Raw genomic sequence first — 21873 nt, forward strand, 5'->3', positions numbered from 1 at the left:
GCTGGGACTGCAGCATTACACCATGTTGTTAACTGGGCAGACTGGACAGGCCTTATTATTCTGATCTGTCATTATACTGTGTATTTCTATGTAATAAACATCTGCAAAGAAAATTCATACCTTTTCTCTCCACCTGGGGAACCAGCAAGACATGGCAGTGAAAAACCAGTAGGACTCGGAGGCGAATGTGGAACTCCCCCAGGGTGGATCCCTCGATAAATGTCTGCAAGGTGGTGATCAGTGAAGAAAGAGTCCATGTCTCCGTTCTGTCTCCACCTTTCCACAAAAGATGTGCACTACCATTAGCAGGATCATCAAAACTATATGTTCACCAATAAAACTAAAGTATCAAAGATTTGATATATCGCCTTTCTGTGGTACAGTTACAAATTTTATATGCCGGTACTTTCTCTGTCCCTGGTGGGCTCACAATCTAAGTTTTGTCCCTGTATAGCTACTCCACAAAAGAAGGGAAGAAGGATAAAAATAAAACTTATCTATAAAGTCCTTAGGAATCTCACTTTTAATAAAAAGAAATGTGTGTTAAACAAGCAGCAACTGCATAGTTTGCTTAGCAAATGCAAATCCACAAACCAAGCAATAACCAGAGTTATTAAATCTACAAATTTTTCTTTAACTGAAGCTTTTATTTTTGTTCATGTTATTGGTTCCACTTTGTGTGTGTTCTGACACAATTCAAGCCCTCAATCTTCTTTCTGGTTTCCCTGCCCCCAACCCCACTAAATCTGGAGCAAAACAATAGCATTACCTTCCATCTGTCCCACAGTTTGTTCCTGTAGGTACTTTTCAATGAGCTGATAGATGGAAAACCAGTGCTTTGTAGACTTTTCTGCGTGCCGTTTCACTGCATTGTCAAGGCTAAGAGACCAGCAGCTATAAAGATGGAAACAAAAACACATGAATAATGCTGTATGTTATTCAAAATTCATCAGGAGTCTGTCCAGACTATTTAGTCTCTCTCATTGAATTTGGGAGATTTCTTAGTCTGCTTTACCTTTCATTAAAGGCATAAAGCTGTACAATCTACCAACATTTGGAAGTGGGCATATCCCTGTAATATATATATAAAAAAACATATGTGTGTGTGTGTGTATATATATATATATATATATATATATATATCAAAAACTTATACATTATACATTAAACACTAAAAATTGTCAACACGTATATTACATATGTATTACAAAATACCAGCAAAGAAAGGGCACGGGCGTAACCAAAGATGAAATTCATGAAATGAATTGTAAAACCATTTTTTTGATATATTGATTTATATATTTTTTATATATATCTATGTGCATTTTTATGTTATATTATTATAATTCCAAAAACATTTTAAAATGTTCATTCGACTCTATATATATATTTTTATTCATGTCTATGTTTTACATGTACATTAGCATTCATATTGATGTTTTATACATTTTTATATACGTATATAGCGAATGCTACATACCTGTAGAAGGTATTCTCCGAGGACAGCAGGCTGATTGTTCTCACTGATGGGTGACGTCCACGGCAGCCCCTCCAATCGGAAACTTCACTAGCAAAGTCCTTTGCTAGCCCTCGCGCGCCCGCGCGCACCGCGCATGCGCGGCCGTCTTCCCGCCCGAAACCGGCTCGAGCCGGCCAGTCCAGTATGTAGCAAGACAATACACTTCAAGGGAAGACACAACTCCAAAGGGGAGGCGGGCGGGTTGGTGAGAACAATCAGCCTGCTGTCCTCGGAGAATACCTTCTACAGGTATGTAGCATTCGCTTTCTCCGAGGACAAGCAGGCTGCTTGTTCTCACTGATGGGGTATCCCTAGCCCCCAGGCTCACTCAAAACAACAACATTGGTCAATTGGGCCTCGCAACGGCGAGGACATAACTGAGATTGACCTAAAAAATTTACCAACTAACTGAGAGTGTAGCCTGGAACAGAACAAACAGGGCCCTCGGGGGGTGGAGTTGGATCCTAAAGCCCAAACAGGTTCTGAAGAACTGACTGCCCGAACCGACTGTCGCGTCGGGTATCCTGCTGCAGGCAGTAATGAGATGTGAATGTGTGGACAGATGACCACGTCGCAGCTTTGCAAATTTCTTCAATGGAGGCTGACTTCAAGTGGGCTACCGACGCAGCCATGGCTCTAACATTATGAGCCGTGACATGACCCTCAAGAGCCAGCCCCGCCTGGGCGTAAGTGAAGGAAATGCAATCTGCTAGCCAATTGGATATGGTGCGTTTCCCTACAGCCACTCCCCTCCTATTGGGATTAAAAGAAACAAACAATTGGGCGGACTGTCTGTGGGGCTGTGTCCGCTCCAGGTAGAAGGCCAATGCTCTCTTGCAGTCCAATGTGTGCAGCTGACGTTCAGCAGGGCAGGAATGAGGACGGGGAAAGAATGTTGGCAAGACAATTGACTGGTTCAGATGGAACTCCGACACGACCTTTGGCAGAAACTTAGGGTGAGTGCGGAGGACTACTCTGTTGTGATGAAATTTGGTGTAAGGGGCCTGGGCTACCAGGGCCTGAAGCTCACTGACTCTACGAGCCGAAGTAACTGCCACCAAGAAAATGACCTTCCAGGTCAAGTACTTCGGATGGCAGGAATTCAGTGGCTCAAACGGAGGTTTCATCAGCTGGGTGAGAACGACATTGAGATCCCATGACACTGTAGGAGGCTTGACAGGGGGCTTTGACAAAAGCAAACCTCTCATGAAGCGAACAACTAAAGGCTGTCCTGAGATCGGCTTACCTTCCACTTGGTAATGGTATGCACTGATTGCACTAAGGTGAACCCTTACGGAGTTGGTCTTCAGACCAGACTCAGACAAGTGCAGAAGGTATTCAAGCAGGGTCTGTGTAGGACAAGAGCGAGGATCTAGGGCCTTGCTGTCACACCAGACGGCAAACCTCCTCCAATGAAAGAAGTAACTTCTCTTAGTGGAGTCTTTCCTGGAAGCAAGCAAGATGCGGGAGACACCCTCCGTCAGACCCAAAGAGGCAAAGTCTACGCCCTCAACATCCAGGCCGTGAGAGCCAGAGACTGGAGGTTGGGATGCAGAAGAGCCCCTTCGTCCTGCGTGATGAGGGTCGGAAAACACTCCAATCTCCACGGTTCTTCGGAGGATAACTCCAGAAGAAGAGGGAACCAGATCTGACGCGGCCAAAAAGGAGCAATCAGAATCATGGTGCCTCGGTCTTGCTTGAGTTTCAACAAAGTCTTCCCCACCAGAGGTATGGGAGGATAAGCATACAGCAGGCCCTCCCCCCAATCCAGGAGGAAGGCATCCGATGCCAGTCTGCCGTGGGCCTGAAGCCTGGAACAGAACTGAGGGACTTTGTGGTTCACTCGAGATGCGAAGAGATCTACCAAGGGGGTGCCCCACACCTGGAAGATCTGTCGTACCACACGGGAATTGAGCGACCACTCACTTGCTAAAATCTCAGAAATTGTCCAACAAAGCAGGGAAGAGGTGGTGTCATATTAAGATATGAACATTTGAACATCAACACTAGACCACTCTGTATTTTTTTTTTTTTTTTTTATTTGTACCCCGCACTTTTTCCCACTCATGGCATGCTCAATGCGGCAGGCAATGGAGGGTTAAGTGACTTGCCCAAAGTCACAAGGAGCTGCCTGGGCTGGGAATCAAACTCAGTTCCTCAGTTCCCCAGGACCAAAGTCCACCACCCTAACCACTAGGCCACTCCTCCACTGCTATTTCTCTTACCGGAATTGGCGATTGCCATCACGGTACTATGTAAGCCACATTGAGCCTGCAAATAGGTGGGGAAAATGTGGGATACAAATGTAACAAATAATGATAACAGGAAGGAAACAAATAACTAAATAAAAGGTGAACGCATAACCAAGGGCCTCTTTTACCAAACCGTGCTAGCGATTCCCTCGTGGCAGTAAAAGAGGCCCTAAGTTAACTGTCATCCTGAACAAATTGGATACCCCCAGCCAGAATCTATGATGAATTGGTGGCCAGTTGCTCTCTAGACACAAGGAATTTCTTACAGTGGTTCTGGGCCTACAAAGGAATAATACCCTTATCAGAAAATTTTGTAAAGAAATTAACTCTCAAATCAAGTACTTGCTGTCAAAGGCAAACTCCGATTCCCTATAAAGTTAATTTGCCTATGATAGAATCTGGGCTAAAAGGTCTTTTTCCCCCATCAGGCTCCAACATAAATAAAACCAAGTTAACCTTTATTTCTGTTCTTTCAAGTGGACTAGCATGGCAACCACACTGCTTTATCTACTGTATTGTCAAATCAGCAGAGTATTAAAAAGATATTTTATTTGTACTTATATAAGATGCATTAGGACTTAAGAATATTTTAAATGAACTACCGTGATTATCCTGGTTGTGGTAGTGCCAGGAATGTGCCTAAGATTTGTATTCTCTGTCTGGAGCTGCTTCCCCTACTGGAGGACAGAGAAAGTACCTGCATATTTTTATATATATATATACACGCTTTGTATCCACAGAAAGGCGGTATATCGTCCATGATCCTCACTCTGACCCTGACCCTTAGGGTCCTTTTAAATAACTTCCCTCTAAGGGTTGTTATCTTCACTAATCCAGAGGATGGAGCCTGTATTTGTCATAGCTCCTTTTCGTTAAATTATTTTTATTTCTATCTAGGTTGTTGGAAGAGGAGCCTTTGGAGTGGTCAGCAAGGCAAAATGGCGAGGAAAAGACGTGGCCATCAAGCAAATAGAAAGTGAATCTGAAAGGAAGGCGTTCATTGTAGAGGTACTGTAACTGGAGCATGGATTGTTGCTTAGAGGACTCTTTTGTTTTTCCAGGTTTTAATATTTTAAACCAACAGCTGATTTTTTTGCTTGGTAGTGGGTCAGAGAAACAAAAAATTAAGGTGCAAAATTCCAAGGCACTTTTATTCCAGAACATGGTCATTCAGTCTCCCTTTTCATTAGCACACAGAAAGGCTAAAGCTGCTAGGGCTCTTCTACTCTGAGAAGAAATGGCTGAGGGGGAGCTATGATCATGGTCGTAGTTTTGGGGGGGGGGGGCGAGGGGGGCACTGCCCCCCCTCCAAACACTGCTGGACCGAGTACCTTACTCCCCCTTCCCTGCCCAACGTGTTCCAGTCTCTCTCTCGTTCTACTTCCCCATTCTGCTTTGTCCCTTCTTACACCCCCCCCCCCCCCCCCGCATCCACTCCCTCCTCTCAAACCTGTTCTAGTCCTGCAGCTTCTTCCCAGTACAGCTGCAATGAGCAGGAACTAATAACAGCTGATGCAGAGTCCTGTGCTATAGCACTTTCAGCCGGGCTCTGCCGGACTGCCCCCTCTGACACTTCCTGCTGCTGTGTTAGCGGTTCTATCAGAACCTGGCAAGAAGCGCTACAGCACGAGGCTCTGCACGTGCCCTGTCTAGTTCTTGCTTACAGTGGCTGCACTGGGAAGGAGCTGCGATACTAGGACAGGCTTGAGAGGAGGGAGTGGATGCTGGGGCAAGAAGGGACAAATCAGTACGTGGAAGACGAGAAAGAGAGATTGATACTGGAATGCATCGGGCAGGGGAGGGAGAGTAAGGCACTTAGTCCAGCTGCGAGAAGGGAGCGGATTGGGGGGGGGGGGGGACAAAAATGGATAAAGCTGGACATGGAAGGAGAGAGAGAGAGGTGGGATGCTGGAATGTGTGGGGCAAGGGAGGGAGTAGAAAGATGGCACACAGTTTTGGGTTGGGAGAGGGGATGCCAAGAAGAAGGGAATAGGGAGACAAAGGGCAGTTTTGAGGGGAGGAGGTGAAAGGGGGGTGGGCAAGAAGGGGCAGTGCTGGAGAGAGAAAGGGGGGAGATGCAGGAACACATGGGGAAGGGGAGGAGAAGAAAAATGGCAGACCACCTTGGGTTGGAAAGGGGATAGGCTAGATATTGGGGGAAAAGAATAGGGAAACAAGGGCCAGCAAGATGGCTCAGAGCACTCAAGTGTAAGGGCACCTAAAGCTTGCCGCACTGGATTGCCCCTTCACAGCTGCCACCATATGCCACCCCACACCAGTATCTGGGACACAAGCAGCTAACACCTCCTTCCCTCTCCCATCCCACCCTCTACCCACCTGGGATTGCGGATGGAAGGAAAGATCAGGAGGAGATACTGGAAATGGAGAAACATGGGAAATCAGGGGGACATGCTGGATATAGTGGAAAGAGAGAGATGGGAAGACATACTGAAAATGGAGGTAGGTGACAGGGAAGATTAGGGAGAGGTAACTGGACATGAGGGAAAGGAAGACAGGAGAGGGATGCCTGTGGGGAAGAGAGGAGAGATGTTTGAGAAGGGTGGGGGAGAAATGGAGAGCTAGATAGAAACAGTGAAAAGTGGGAGCTTGAAGATTGGAGCATGAGAAGGAGACATGAAATTTGAGAGGCAGAAAATAGATTGGAGAAAGCTGCGTGGGAAAAATCAATCGGGGAAATGAAGATAGGAATACAGAAAAGAAATAGCAAATGGACAGGAAGCCCTGGTCAGCACACTAAGAGGATAGAAGAAGAAAGAAGCAGAAACTAGGACCAATATGATTAGGACAAAAAAAAAAAACCCCACCAGACCAAAAATATAGAAAAATAAATTTTATTTTCCATTTATTGATTGGAATGTGTCAGTTTTGGTAATTGGCATCTGCTATTTTATATTTTGCACGTAACAGGAGCAAATGCATCTCTTCCTATTTCTCTGGTGGTGTGCTGCATGCAGTATCTGGCTTTTTGAAGTTTCACATTAATTTTGCCTACATATTTTTACTTTTAGTTTGTGGTCCTGCATGTGTGACTGGGGTCAGTTATTCTGATATAGTATTCTAGCTTGTTCAATTATCTCAATAGGGATCACTGTGATATTTATGATGGTTCCTTTTCCTAGGAAGGTCCTTGTCAGTGCTGATATGGAATAATAGACTTGACGTTTGTAGGGTTTTGTATTCATTCGTAATAGTTCTGCTGCTGGAGTGGGGTTATGTTACTGCTACTGAGGTGAAACTAGAATCGGGTGTTTTGGGGTTTTTTTTTTTGTATTGTGAATTCTATAAGAACATCCCCTAGTTCTGCTCTGCCCACATTTTATGTGAGAGAGACTTTTGTGGCTGCAGAATGTATGCTTGCTTTTAACACTGTGTCAATGCAGAGTCAGGGGTCTGTATTTTTTATATTAGAGTTCCAGGAAACATAATTATCTCAAACAATTTTTGCTGATAAAGTTTACTTTTTGTAAGTAAAGCTGAGGCATATAAATTGCTTTATTTATTTTTCCTTGGGACAGCTGCCTGACTAGCGTTCAGGGTAAGCGGACCTCCTCACTCTCCCAAGAGTTTTTAGAGGGCTTTCTCTTTTGGGAGCCTTGGAAGGAGGGTGCTACCTTATCCCTCACATCAGGAACCAGACTTCCTTGAGCCACCTCTGGGGATAAATGCTGTCCAGTACTCCCTGTAGGGGTAGGAGATAGCATAAAGTGCTCTCTGTGGATGGCCCAGGAAAAAGTGCTGCACTATGGAGATGGCATTTGGTGGGGGAGTATTTTTTTCTATCCATGTGGCATGGTAGGGTAGTAAGTATATGTTAGTTTGTATACCGCATAGAATGGTAGATATTGTGGTATATAAGTTTTGTAAATAAATAAAATGGGGAAGCGCTGGTAAGGAGGGAAAGAGGGAGGGGAGAGGAACGGAGAAAGAGTTGGTGTTTGGAAAAGGAGAAAAAAGGAGGGTGTCTGTGTCATTGAGAGAGGGAAGGTGTGCTCTTTCTGTGCCAATTCATGTGAATGCAAGATGGGGCTTTATGGGTGGACATGAATCACTTGTTTAATCTTTCCAAAAATACTAGGACTAGGGGGCATGCAATGAAGCTATTAAGTAGTAAATTTAAAACAAATTGGAGAAAATATTTTTTCATTCAACAAGTAATTAAACCCTGGAATTCATTGCCAGAGAATGTGGTAAAAGCAGTTAGCATAGCAGAGTTTTAAAAGAGTTTGGATAATTTCCTAAAAGAAAAGTCCATAAGTCATTAAGATGAACTTGAGGCAAATCCACTTCTTATTCTAGGATAAGCAGCATAAAATCTATTTTACTATTTTGGGATCTTGCCAGGTACTTGTGGCCTGGATTAGCCCCTGCTGGAAACCAGATACCAGACTTGATGGACCTTCAGTCTGTCCCAGTATGACAACACTTATGTTCGTATGCACATCTGCCCTTTTCTGTTACAAGATTTGATTATCTTGGAATTTGTTATATAAATTTTTTTTAATACTGTTGTCCAAATTTATACCTACTCCAGGGCAGTTCTAACTGTGTATGTGTACTCTAACTATGTGCATACATTGCAACTCCACTCAGACTGCGCCCCCAGGAATATCTACATGTGGTCCTCATAAAATTGCATAGGTGTGTATCCAAGTAAAAGTACACACATGCTGACAAGATCACCTGCACCTTTATAAGTCCTTTTCTCCATGTAAAAAATGCACAGCTTCACTGATCTGTTTGCATGGAGTGTTTACTATTTTTGCTTGTTAGTGATGGCTACCATTACCGTACTTTATTGTTCTGTCTTTAGATCTAGCTGTTGACCTTTCTGACCTCCTGGCTGAGAGCAGTTTCAGAAGCTCTGGTATTGGAACAGTAGGGAACATAGACAGCTGGAGATGGAAAGCAGTCTTCTGAAGCCAGGGCAAATCAGATCGTTCAGTTCTGTCTCCCACTATTCTGAGAGTTCCTAGCTAGCCTGTTCCCTACTTTTACCTGTGTGTGCTACAGCATTTATTTATTTCCATTTGATATACCGCTGGGACCTACACATAGTCGCCCCCAGATTCTATATATCGCGCAGCGATTTCCACGAGGAAATTGAAACGCATTCCATAACAATGTGCATAACTTGGTTAACAAGCCAATCGGCGCTGATAATTGCCAATTAAGCAATTATTGACACTAATTGGCATTAGAATTTACACGCAGAACTGTCTAGGCGTATTCTATAACATGCTACACATAAATTCTAAGTTGCATAGTTGAAAAGGAGGCGTGACCATGGGCGGGTTGTGGGCTTTTTTTTTTAAATCTATGCGCGTTGTTATAGAATGCACTCGGTCTGCGCCTAATTTAGGTGTCTGCGTTTACACCAGGTTTTACTTTGCATAACTGCATGTGACTAAATTTAGTTGCACAGGTGGGTACTTGGCGTATTCTATAAACTGTTCGTAAATTGAGGCGTACTTTGTAGAATGTGTTTAGGCAAATTTCATTTTGGCACCGAATGTTTAGGCGTGATATATAGAATCTAGTCCAGAGCAGTTAACAATTAAAGCATAAAATAGCCAAAGAAAAGGTAAATAAGTAGGAAGGAAGAGAAGGACAGAAAGGAAGGCTAAATGATAGGGACGGCAGCAAAGAAGGTATGTTTATCAAAGCTTCTTTGAATGTGGGAAGGGAGGGTTGGTTTCTGACATACAGGAGAAGGTCATCCTATAGCTTGTGGCCCAGGTAGCTGAAAGCAGAATCACAAGTGGTAGTGGTATGAGAGAAGGGGATGGTAGTATAAGAAGGCTATTATCTGCTGAGCGGAGATAGTGGAGAGGGGTGTACGAGGTAAGGAGGCTATTGAGATGAGGGAGCAGATGGAAGTCTGGAGGATTTGTAGAGCAGCATGAGGATTTTGAATTTGATACGGGCAGAAATAGGAAGCCAGTGTTCGGAGCAGAGTAAGGGGGTTCTGTGGTTGAATCTATGTGCATTATGTAAAAATTTGACCTGCAGTTGATTGGACTAGTTGCAGACTTTTCAAGCAGTGTAAGGGAAGACCTGCATGTAAAGCGTTGCCATAGTCGAAATGGGAAATGACCATAGCCAGGATGAGAGGCTATAGTGAGACAGCAGGTAGCAGAGGATGAACTGATCAAAGAGGAACAGAGGACTGAGTTTATATGAGGTTTGAAGGTGAGGAAAGAGTAAAATATAACACCAAGGATTCTGAGAAGAGTCCTTGAGGAGGAGAGGGTGATTGTTCAGGGAGGGGGCAACAGAGAAATAGAACGAGAGGCTGGAAAGAGGACAGTTTCGTACTACAAAATAGCTGGGAAATAGACTTCATTTTGGATGTGTACGTGGAGGGGCATTTTTGATAGAACGTCTAAATCAGAATTTGGACGTTTTACAAAAACATCCATTTTCGAACAAAAAAACGTCCAAATGCAAAACATCCAAAATGGAGGAGTGGCTTAATGGTTAGTGCAGTGGGCATTGATCCTGGCACTATGGGTTCAATTCCCACTGCTGCTCCTTGTGACTTTGGGCAAGTCAAATGCACAAGGGGCATTTTTGAATATGACATCTAAGTCTGAATGTGGACATTTTTTGTAAAACGTCCAAAATCAGAACAGGAAAGGTCATTTTCTTTTTTTTTTTAATTTTTTTATTTATCATTTTACTTAATTACATTCACATTTATCACGTAAATATAAGGAAAAACAGAAATTAATATAAGGAAAAAGAAAAAACATTTTCTCTCAACAATATATATAATTGTCCACAATTGAGGGATCCAAGATCAGGAAAACAATCTCAAAGAAAATAAGAAAAACACCAAGTGGTTAATCTTACAAATTCATATTTTCTGAGGGAGGAAGGTTAATCGGTAATTGCAACTGGTACAGTGGTAACTAAAGGAAGTTGTTGCAGAGGGTTCTTCATCTGTTCTTTTAACTCCACAAACTCTTGTAATTTCTTGGGTTCAACAAACAAGTAATAAGGAAATAAAACACTTACAAGGGAATCGCTCTAGGAAGGTCCCACCTAGGGCAATGATTCTTGGCTTAAAAGCCAAGAGTTCACACCTCCTAGTCTGCGATTCCCTTGATATATCAGGAAATATATTTATCTTTGAACCCAAAAATAACCAGCCATGTATCGGAAATACAATTTCAAAACATTGTTCCTATCTAAATCAAAGGCAAAAGTCACTAGTAATATAACTCTCTATATAGGGTATTTTAGGAAGATTTATCATTCTCAAGTTATTTTTCCTTAATTGGTTCTCCAGAAGTTCCACTTTTTTACAAGAAACATGACTGTCCTTCATTACCAGATTAACTGATTTTCGTAGAGAAACCATTTCCGGTAATCAAAGACTCTATTTTTATATCTTGGACTTCCAATTTGTTAGATAAGTATTGATATAATCACATATTTATTCCTGAAAAATTTTTAACATCTGAAGAAGAGAATTATTCACACTCTGCAGCACTTCCCATAGTGCGTCCATTATGACATTTTTTGGCTTCACCAGGTCCAATTTCTCCACAGAACCGCTCCAGATATCTTCAGGGGGGGAAGAGCTCACTCTCCAATCTCCCAGTTGGTTTATTATCCGGAGTCAATGCTGCGCCAGGACCTCCTCGGATTGCTTGAGAATCCTAACCCACTTCGGGCGTTTCCACTGTCGACCTCCATAGCGAAGCGTTACTGTTTCCGGGTCTTGGAGAGGTCATGCCAACAGCGGGACTCAAAGTCACTCCCTCTCCACTGAGATTCGGCGATAAAGTCTTGCTGTTCCCCGAAGCAGGAACCAATATCCCCGATGTTATGACCCTGAATCTCTCCAAAGTAGACTGAGAAGTGGTGGGAACCCCAGCCGTATTCGAGGAGGACAACACCACGGCTTTACCTTTTTTCTTCCCCATTCTCTGGGGAGCGCGCCTACTTCTTCAGGTATTCTGATGTAAAACGAGAACTCAACTAACGTACGTCCTCCCTCGGCGCCATCTTGGATCCTCCAGTTTGGGTCACTCTTTGTCTGGTTTCTTCTCAGAGGCCTGTCTGATATGGGTAACCTTTCAGCATAGCCTTCTAAGTCATTGAAACACGGAAGCCCCTCCACCACTTACAAGGTGGTGTCCCATCGTGGTAATTTTCTACAAAAAAAAAGTCTCATTTTCTTTTGAAAATGCTATTTGGAAAAACGTTTTGTGATTTGGATGTTTTATTTTTTGGTCCATTTTCAAACAAAAAACATCCAAATACAGAACTTACAAAATAAAATCCACAATAGAGTGAAACCATTCACATGTTGTTCTAAGTGTTGTAAAAGCTTTGGTCAGAAGGTAAACCTCACAACGCACCAGAGAATACACACAGGAGTGAAACCATTTACTATGTCCTGAGTCTGGTAAAAGCTTTGGTTGGAAAGAAAGTCTCACATGGCATCAGAGAATCCACACGGGGATGAAACCATTTACATGCACTGAGGAGGTAAAAGCTTCAGTTTTATTGGGACAGGTAATTAGGGAATGTACACTCCTGCTATGAAGTGTGGAAAAATAGCAGTCTGGTATTTAGATATATGTAATGAGACCTCCTTTTCATCTATAGATCTGAATTCAAAGCCCAAATCTAATGATAAACAATATACACAAGGCTCAGATGTTATAGAAAGCTTGGCATCAGGTAGAATAGTGGAAAAGTGACATCCCAGGAAAGCAATAGGGCATCCTTAGGGGCACTGCAGTGGACTTTATAAAATGCTCCCAGGTACACAGTGGTGTTCCTGGGGGGGTGGGTGCGGTCCACCCCGGGTGCATGCTGCTGGAGGGGGGGGGGGTGTCGCGCGCCAGCCCGCCTGTCCTCCGTCGTTACATGCTTCTTCTCTGCCCCGGAACAGGTTACTTCTTGGGTGGGGGGGGGGGGGGGGGTGGGCACATCGGTGATCCGCCCTGGGTGTCAGCCCCCCTTGGAACGCCACTGCAGGTACACATCTCATCGTTGCTCCCTTACCTTGTCTGCTGAGCTCCCCAAAACCCACTACCCCCCAACTGTATACCACTACCATAGCCCTTACAGGTGAAGGGAACACCAATGTTTGGGTACAGTGGGTTTCTGGTGGGTTTTGGAGCGCTCACAGTTTCCTCTACAAGTGTAACAAGGAGGGGGGAGGTAAAAGCCTGGGTCCATCTGTCTGCAGTGCACTGCACCACTACTAGACTACTCCAGGGACCTGCATGCTATTCTAATGAACCTGAGTATAACATCAGGGGCTGGCAAGTAATATTTGTAATCACATTTTTTGGGGGTGGGAGGGAGATAGTGACAACTGGGGGAGTAAGGGGAGGTGATCCCCTATTCCCTCCAATGGTCATCTGGTCATTTGGGGCACCTCTTGTGTGGAGTAGAGGAGTAGCCTAGTAGTTTAGTGCATTAGACTTTGATCCTGGGGAAGTGGTTTCATTTCCCACTGCAGCTATTTGTTATAAAAACAGGTCTAGCTCAAAACATCTTAAGTTTTTTAGTCTTGGACGTTTTTGTTTTGTTCCATTATGGCTGAAAGACGTCTTAAGTCTTAGGAACACCCAAATCCCGCCTTGATCACGCCCCTGGCACGCCCCCTTGAGATTTAGATTTCCTTCTACTGGGCTTCAGAGAAAAACATCTAAAAAGAGGTTTCGAAAATACTGATGTGGACGTTTTTGTGAGATAAACGTCCAAATGCAGACTTATGTCACTTTTTGGACATTTTTCTCTTTTGCAAATGAGCCTGATAGTCAAATACAGCCTGTAATAACAATGAAATGAACAGTATTCAGTCCCACATCAGTAATGAAACTGTACAGAAAGCACCCCATGGAGAAGGGCGCTCTGGGTTCTTTTGCCAGTGATTGGCAGCTTAGGAGTCCCACTTTTTTTTTTTTTTTTTTTTTTTTACAGGTGGTGGTGGTTATGATTTCTGTAACACAAATCAGATGTACAAAGTACTCTACAGAGACCCATGGGGTAATTTTGTAGAGTATTTCTATGATTAAAGCATGTGTTGCATCTGGAAAGTGGCTCATATAAAAATATGCATTTTTATAAAGACATGTCAGAAGTGTACCAAAAGATAACCTGTACTTTTATGTGAACTGCATGTTTCCTGGGGTGTAGTTTTGGCTGAACTGCAATCCTATGTACATATTTTGTAAATTCTGCAAATGCACACATAGAAAATATGCACAAATTTACACCTTTTGGAGCAGGTGTAGATCTTAGTGAGATCATTTGTCTGTTGAGTGCCTATTTTGAAAAGGCACATGGGCACTTTTGGATATTTCACATAGGTTCCCTCTTATGAAATTACCCTAACAGTTTACAGTCTCGTCCAGGATTTCTCAACCCAGTTCTTAGGGAACCCCAATCCATTCTGGTTTTCAAGATGTCCACAATGAATATTCATGAGTAAAATATTGCAATAATACTATTGGATTGTTAGTTCAATAACGAATAGAGAATGAGTGTGACTATTGGGCAGACTTAATGGACCATGCAGGTCTTTATCTGCCACCGTTTACTATGTTACCATGAGAGAGATTTATTTGCATGCACTGCTTCTGTTGTATGCAAATACCCACAACGAATATGCATAAGAGATCTTGACATCCAGATTGGTTTGGGGTTCCCCAAGGACTGGATTGAGAGAGGGCGCACAGTGAAAAACAATTTAAACGACAGTGTGGTTCCATGAAGGTTTTTGATAATGATCAAAGGTGATGCTGAGACCGTAAATATTTGAGAATAGTTCTGAAATTATCTCTAGGGAAATTATACACTTCCATTTACACCTGCTCTCAAGCATACAGAAATTGTCGAGGTTTATTTACTCACATTTAGGGAATGGCTGCCTAAAAATCTCCAGACGATTCAAATCTTAAAACATGCACAATCCATCATAGACAATAAATCATAACTTACATAATTATCAAATACCATAAAATAACCAAAAATTGTCAAAGGTATGTAAGTGAAAACCATGCCCTAGGAAAGCTGTTGGTCAGTTCATGTAAATTTGTGGTGTTTATGTAAATAGTATCTGCATAATTTTACCCACTTGATAATGCACAACATTTTATAAAAGCCTATTTCTGCAGATAAAGCATAGTTTTACTCATGGAAATGTTTTTGAAAATTATCCTACAAAGGCTCAGGGCCTTGAACAGAAAATATAGATTGTTGGGTGCTTTCATAGATCATATCTTTGAAAGTGGGGATGATTAAGCAATTTATGTAGGTATCTGAGTGACCCAGGAGGGGGGAGTAAGGTGTCAAGAAACATGATAAGAAGGATGGTTCACTGGAATTACGAAGTTTGAAGACCAGTAGTAGTAGTTTATATGTTATCCGTCGTGAAAGAGGCAGCTTTAAGGAGTAATGTCACATGATTGTATTTTTTTGCTCCTGTAATAAGTTTTATAGCAGTGTTTTGAACTAGCTGTAGGTGTTGAAGATCTTTTATTTGCAATCCTTTATACAAGGTATTACAATAGGCTAGTTAATTGAGGACTAGTGAATAAATCAAGTAGAAACCCTATGCTAAAATAGCTTGACTCAACAGTAGCCCACATGGATAACGTCCCTGCTAAACGCAGGGCCAACACAAGGCCTCCCACTGCCTGTAACATTTTCTCTATATCCATCTTTGAAGGACCACTGTTTACTGTAGCTGGGCTCAATTCAGAAAGCAAACATTTTGGATAGGGACCGGGACCATAGTCTTTTTTTTTATTTTTTTATTTTTTTTATATTAGGGGCTTCAAGATCCAGGATATAGATATTGAAAAACGGGTTTCCATTATTTAGCTTCCAACTATTCCAGAACCTGTCAGATAGTTGTGTCTGTGAACCAGCAGGTGGAGATAGAGAACTGAAAACTTAGTTGAGACATATCTCTCTTGGCATCTAGTCCAGCTCCTCAGTATTTTCTGTCTCCAGCAAGTGGATGGATACATTTTTCAGCCATAAGTACATAAGTATTGCCATACTGGGAAAGACCAAAGGTCCATCATTCCCAGCATCCTGTTTCCAACAGTGACCAATCCAGGTCACAAATACCTGGCAAGATCCCAAAAAAGTACAAAACATTCTATACTGCTAATCCCAGAAATAGTGGATTCTCCCCAAGTCCATTAATAATGGTCTATGGACTTTTTCTGTAGGAAGCCGTCCAAACCTTTTTAAAACTCTGCTAAGCTAACCGCCTTTACCACATTCTCTGGCAACAAATTCCAGAGTTTAATTACACATTGAGTGAAGAAATATTTTTTCCGATTCGTTTTAAATTTACTACATTGTAGCTTCATTGCATGCCCCCTAGTCCTAGTATTTTTGGAAAGCATAAACAGACGCTTCACATCTACCCTACTACTACTACTACTACTATTTAGCATTTCTATAGCGCTACAAGGCGTACGCGGCGCTGCACAAACATAGAAGAAAGACAGTCCCTGCTCAAAGAGCTTACAATCTAATAGACAAAAAAATAAATAAAGTAAGCAAATCAAATCAATTAATGTGAACGGGAAGGAAGAGAGGAGGGTAGGTGGAGGCGAGTGGTTACAAGTGGTTAAGCAATGTTAAAGAGGTGGGCTTTCAGTCTAGATTTAAAGGTGGCCAAGGATGGGGCAAGACGTAGGGGCTCAGGAAGTTTATTCCAGGCGTAGGGTGCAGCGAGACAGAAGGCGCGAAGTCTGGAGTTGGCAGTAGTGGAGAAGGGAACAGATAAGGATTTATCCATGGAGCGGAGTGCACGGGAAGGGGTGTAGGGAAGGACGAGTGTGGAGAGATACTGGGGAGCAGCAGAGTGAGAACATTTATAGGTTAGTAGAAGAAGTTTGAACAGGATGCGAAAACGGATAGGGAGCCAGTGAAGGGTCTTGAGGAGAGGGGTAGTATGAGTAAAGCGACCCTGGCGGAAGACGAGACGGGCAGCAGAGTTTTGAACCGACTGGAGAGGGGAGAGGTGACTAAGTGGGAGGCCAGCAAGAAGCAGATTGCAGTAGTCTAAACGAGAGGTGACAAGGGTGTGGATGAGGGTTTTGGTAGAGTGCTCGGAAAGAAAGGGGCGGATTTTACAGATGTTGTAAAGAAAGAAACGACAGGTCTTGGCAATCTGCTGGATATGAGCAGAGAAGGAGAGACAAGAGTCAAAGATGACCCCAAGGTTTCAAGCTGAGGAGACAGGGAGAATGAGAGAGCCATCAACAGAAATAGAAAACGGGGGGGAGCGGGGAGGTGGGTTTGGGGGGGGAAATGAGAAGCTCGGTTTTGGTCATATTTAATTTCAGGTGGCGTTGAGACATCCAGACAGCAATGTCAGACAAGCACGCTGAAACTTTGGTTTGGATGCAAGGTGAGATTATTTTATAGACCTGTATCATATCTCCCCTCAGCCACCTTTTCTCCATGCTGAAGAGCCCTAGCCGCTTTAGCCTTTCCTCATAGGGAAGTCGTCCCATCCCCTTTATCGTTTTCGTTGCCCTTCTCTGCACCTTTTCTAATTCCACTGTATCTTGTTAGAGATACGGCGACCAGAATTGAACACAATATTTGAGGTGCGGTCGCACCATGGTGCGATACAAAGGCATTATAACATCCTCATTTTTGTTTTCCATTCCTTTCCTAATAATACCTAACATTCTATTTGCTTTCTTAGCCACAGCAGCACACTGAGCAGAAGGTTTCAACATATCATCGACGACGACACCTAGATCCCTTTCTTGGTCCGTGACTACTAACGTGGAGCCTTGCATGACGTAGCATTAATTCGGGTTCCTCTTTCCCACATACATGTGCCAGAGCCAGTGGTGGGAGGCGGGGATAGTGCTGGGCAGAGTTATACGGTCTGTGCCAGAGCCGGTGATGGGAGGCAGGGCTGGTGGTTGGGAGGTGGGGATAGTGCTGGGCAGACTTATATGGTCTGTTCCCTGAAGAGGACAGGTACAAATCAAGGTATACACAAAAAGTAGCACATATGAGTTTATCTTGTTGGGCAGACTGGATGGACCGTGCAGGTCTTTTTCTGCTGTCATCTACTATGTTACTATACATACTTTGCACTTGCTCACATTAAACGTCATTTGCCATTTAGACGCCCAGTCTCGTAAGGTCCTTTTGTAAGTTTTCACAATCCTCCTGTGATTTAACAACTTTGAATAACTTTGTGTCATCAGCAAATTTAATTACCTCACTAGTTACTCCCATCTCTAGGTCATTTATAAATATGTTAAAAAGCAGCGGTCCCAGCACAGACCCATGGGGAACCCCACTAACTACCCTTCTCCATTGAGAATACTGACCGTTTAGCCCTACTCTCTGTTTTCTATCTTTTAACCAGTTTTTAATGCACAATAGAACACTACCTCCTATCCCATGACTCTCCAATTTCCTCTGGAGTCTTTCATGAGGTACTTTGTCATATGCCTTCTGAAAATCCAGATACACAATATCAACCGGCTCACCTTTATCCACATGTTTGTTCACCCCTTCAAAGAAATGTAGTAGATTGATGAGGCAAGATTTCCCTTCACTAAATCCATGTTGACTTTGTCTCATTAATCCATGCTTTTGAATATGCTCTGTAATTTTGTTCTTTATAATAGTCTCTACCATTTTGCCCAGCACCGACGTCAGACTCACTGGTCTATAATTTCCCCCTGGTCCAATTGGTCAACTGGTCCTCAGTCGAACTTTGCGAATAACTCAAGTCTGCATTGGAGATCTTCAGATCCCTATCTCTGGTGCTCCACAAATTTTCTTCCCTCCCTTAACCTCTCCCGTTTTCTGTGGAGCTCTCCTTTCCAGCACGGCCTTTAAAAAAAGAAAAGAAAAGAGAGAGAGAGAGGGGAAGGAAAGAGGTTTACTGGAGAGCGTGGGGCGTGGGTTAGTATCTGTCCTGATACTGTCTCATCTGGAGTAATACTTGTGGAGACTGTGAGCTTAGGGGGGGTGGGGGGACAACCAGCACTAGTAAGCCCGATTAAAGTTTGATTCAGAACCACTTGCAGGGCTGCAAGTTCTACTTGATACAGTGGAGGGATCCTGACTTGCTGCTTGGGAGCATGTGGTGCAACACTGTGATGGGATGAATAGTGACTCCTGCGGAGGCAGTTAGGTGGTGTTCCCGCTGTGACCCCGCCAGCTGGCGTTGTAGTGCGTGCAAGTCAGGAATCCTGCAGAATTAGTTGGCAGCAGCACGTCTTAAGATTTGGTGCAGAATCTGAGTATGCTGGGGACGTCGGGCTCTCTGGCAGGGCCGATGCGCAGTTTGATGCAGGAGAGCACGGAAATGGGCACCATTTTGTTGGGGCTGATGGCAGGGAAGAACAGCCTCTGTCTGATCACGCATGGAGCACAGCCACTATTTTACAGCCTCAGGACCCGACAGAGCATTCAGCTACATCAGCATCTTTTCTCCGGAGTTTATATTGCTCTTACACCAGGCCTATTGATTGAAGCATGGACAGTCAAGTTGCTGCATGGTATTTCAGTTTCTTGCCCCATTGCCTCTCTGGCTTGTAAAAGATCTCGTTTAGATCTCCAGTAGTGGGCCGATGATGTAATCTCTGCATCTCCCTCCTTATCTGATGTGACTGGTCTAGTCAGAGGAGCCATTGTTGAAGGACTGCTGGATGGGGATCCTCTCCATCTTTGCAGGTGCATAGCTTACTGAAGCAAGGTCCTGTGCTCTTGGAGGATCTGTGCTCCTTTGATCTTATGGCTTGGCATTGAAAGGGCTTGGTTGAGACGAAAAGGATTTGGTCATTGCTACCTTGCTTTGGGCTCAGAAACACTCTGTATGGTGTATGGGCTGGTGTTTTGACAGCGGACTTTCTCCCTTCTCTGCTCAGATTGTGTATATTGTAGCATTTCTCGAGGCAGGCCTTCAGAAAGGATTGGCGTTGAGTTCTCTAAAAGTTAAAGTTGCGGCTTTGTCCTGTTTCAGGGGTCGTCTACAGAAGACGTCTCTTGTGGCTCACCTGGATATTGTTTGATTCTTGCAGGAAGCGGGCCACTTGCAGCATCCCTTTTGTATGCCATGTCCAGAATGGAACCTTAATTTAGTCCTTCGGGCTCTGCACAAGCCTCCTTCTGAGCCACTCTGGGAAGCGTCTTTGAAAGATCTTATGCTAAACACAGCATTTTCGGTGGCTGTTGCATTATCACGTAAGGTTTCAGAGTGTCAGGCTCTCTCTTGTCAGTATCCCTTTCTCTGCTTTTTTGAGTTGGGGGTATCAGTATTTTGTCTCAACCAATCTGTGGAACTTCTGTTCTTTTGCAGAGAGGCTCAGTATTATTATTATTAGGATGTATTTACCGCCTTTTTGAAGGAATTCACTCAAGGAAGTGTACAGTAAGAATAGATCAAACATGAGCAATAGGCAATTAGCAGTAAAAATATTCAACTAACAATACACAATACAAAGTATGGCATAGTATACTGTTTTGTGTTTAACCAAAAAATTCTCACAATAGGGACCACTGGTTTTCTATTTTAATCCTTGTAACTCCTAATGGGAGTTTTTTTTTCCAATTGACTTAAGAGACCTGGCCTCTGAAAGATTTTGATAGCAAATATAGGACCAGTGATGATGACTACTTTCAGCAAACAGCTTGAGTGCACATATGAAGATAGTAACATAGTAGATGACGGCAGAAAAAGACCTGCACGGTCCATCCAGTCTGCCCAACAAAATAACTCATATTTGCTGCTTTTTGTGTATACCCTACTTTGATTTGTACCTGTGCTCTTCAGGGCACAGACCGTATAAGTCTGCCCCGCACTATCCCCGCCTCCCAACCACCGGCTCTGGCACAGGCACAGACTGTATAAGTCTGCCCAGCACTATCCTCACCTCCCCACCACCAGCCCTGCCTCCCAACCACCGGCTCTGGCACAGACCGTACAAGTCTGTCCAGCACTATCCCCTCCTCCCAACCACCAGTCCCGCTTCCCACCACCGGCTCTGGCACAGACTGTACAAGTCTGTCCAGCACTATCCCCTCCTCCCAACCACCAGCCCCACCTCCCAACCACCGGCTCTGGCACAGGCACAGACCGTATAAGTCTGCCCAGCACTATCCTCACCTCCCCACCACCAGCCCTGCCTCCCAACCACCGGCTCTGGCACAGACCGTACAAGTCTGTCCAGCACTATCCCCTCCTCCCACCCACCAGTCCCGCTTCCCACCACCGGCTCTGGCACAGACCGTATAAGTCTGCCCAGCCCTATCCCCGCCTCCCAACCACCAGCCCCGCCTCCCGATCTTGACTAAGCTCCTGAGGATCCATTCCTTCGGCACAGGATTCCTTTATGCTTATCCCACGCATGTTTGAATTCCGTTACCGTTTTCAAACATGCGTGGGATAAGCATATTGTGCAAATGTGTTCTGAATAGAACAGTTAAGCTGGGAAGTCTTGAGGTCCTCTTAATAAAATTAAGAATTAAGAATTGTGATCAATAATCAGCTGTGGATGTTTGGAGCAGAATATTTTGAATACCACGTGGTAAATATTACAAGGATTAGAATAGTATACTATTTACAATGTCAACACAATACCTAACAGAACATTATAATTGATAGCGAAGGGTAAAGCAAAGATGGAACATATAGAAGAGTAAGAAAGTAGGAATAGTTAGATCTTCCTTGAAGCTTCTTTATGTGCATAGAGTCCTCATTAGATACATGAGTCACAAATGAGTTTTGCAAACTGGACAGATTGTTTATGCGTTTTGGTAAACAGAGGCTTGGCCTCATGGCTTCTAAGCCCACAATTGCTAGATGGCTGAAGGAAACTATTGCGTCAGCTTATTTGCTTGTAGGGAAGCAGGCTCCTCAGGCCTTGCGGGCTCATTCTATGAGGCGTGCAGTGACATACTAGTGGAGATTATGTTACTGTCTCCGGCAGATATTTTCAAGGCAGCAACGTGGTTGACACTGCATACCAAGCACTACAGGGTGGACGTTGTGGCACACTATAATATCATGTTCATTGTTGATTCAGTCTTGAATTGAGAATGAATGTGTGT

At 43.7% G+C, this 21873-nt stretch overlaps 1 protein-coding gene across 2 annotated transcripts in view; it reads left to right on the top strand.

Moving 5' to 3' along the window:
- Positions 1-21873, top strand: part of MAP3K7 (mitogen-activated protein kinase kinase kinase 7) — a 148042-nt gene that overhangs the window by 14180 nt on the left and 111989 nt on the right. For both annotated transcript variants that reach the window (XM_030199091.1, XM_030199092.1), the window contains exon 2: positions 4669-4779. In XM_030199091.1, the coding sequence (XP_030054951.1) occupies positions 4669-4779 (111 nt within the window). The remainder of the gene's footprint in view (positions 1-4668; positions 4780-21873) is intronic.

This window comes from Microcaecilia unicolor, chromosome 3 (assembly GCF_901765095.1).
Source record: "Microcaecilia unicolor chromosome 3, aMicUni1.1, whole genome shotgun sequence".
Lineage (NCBI taxonomy): Eukaryota > Metazoa > Chordata > Amphibia > Gymnophiona > Siphonopidae > Microcaecilia > Microcaecilia unicolor.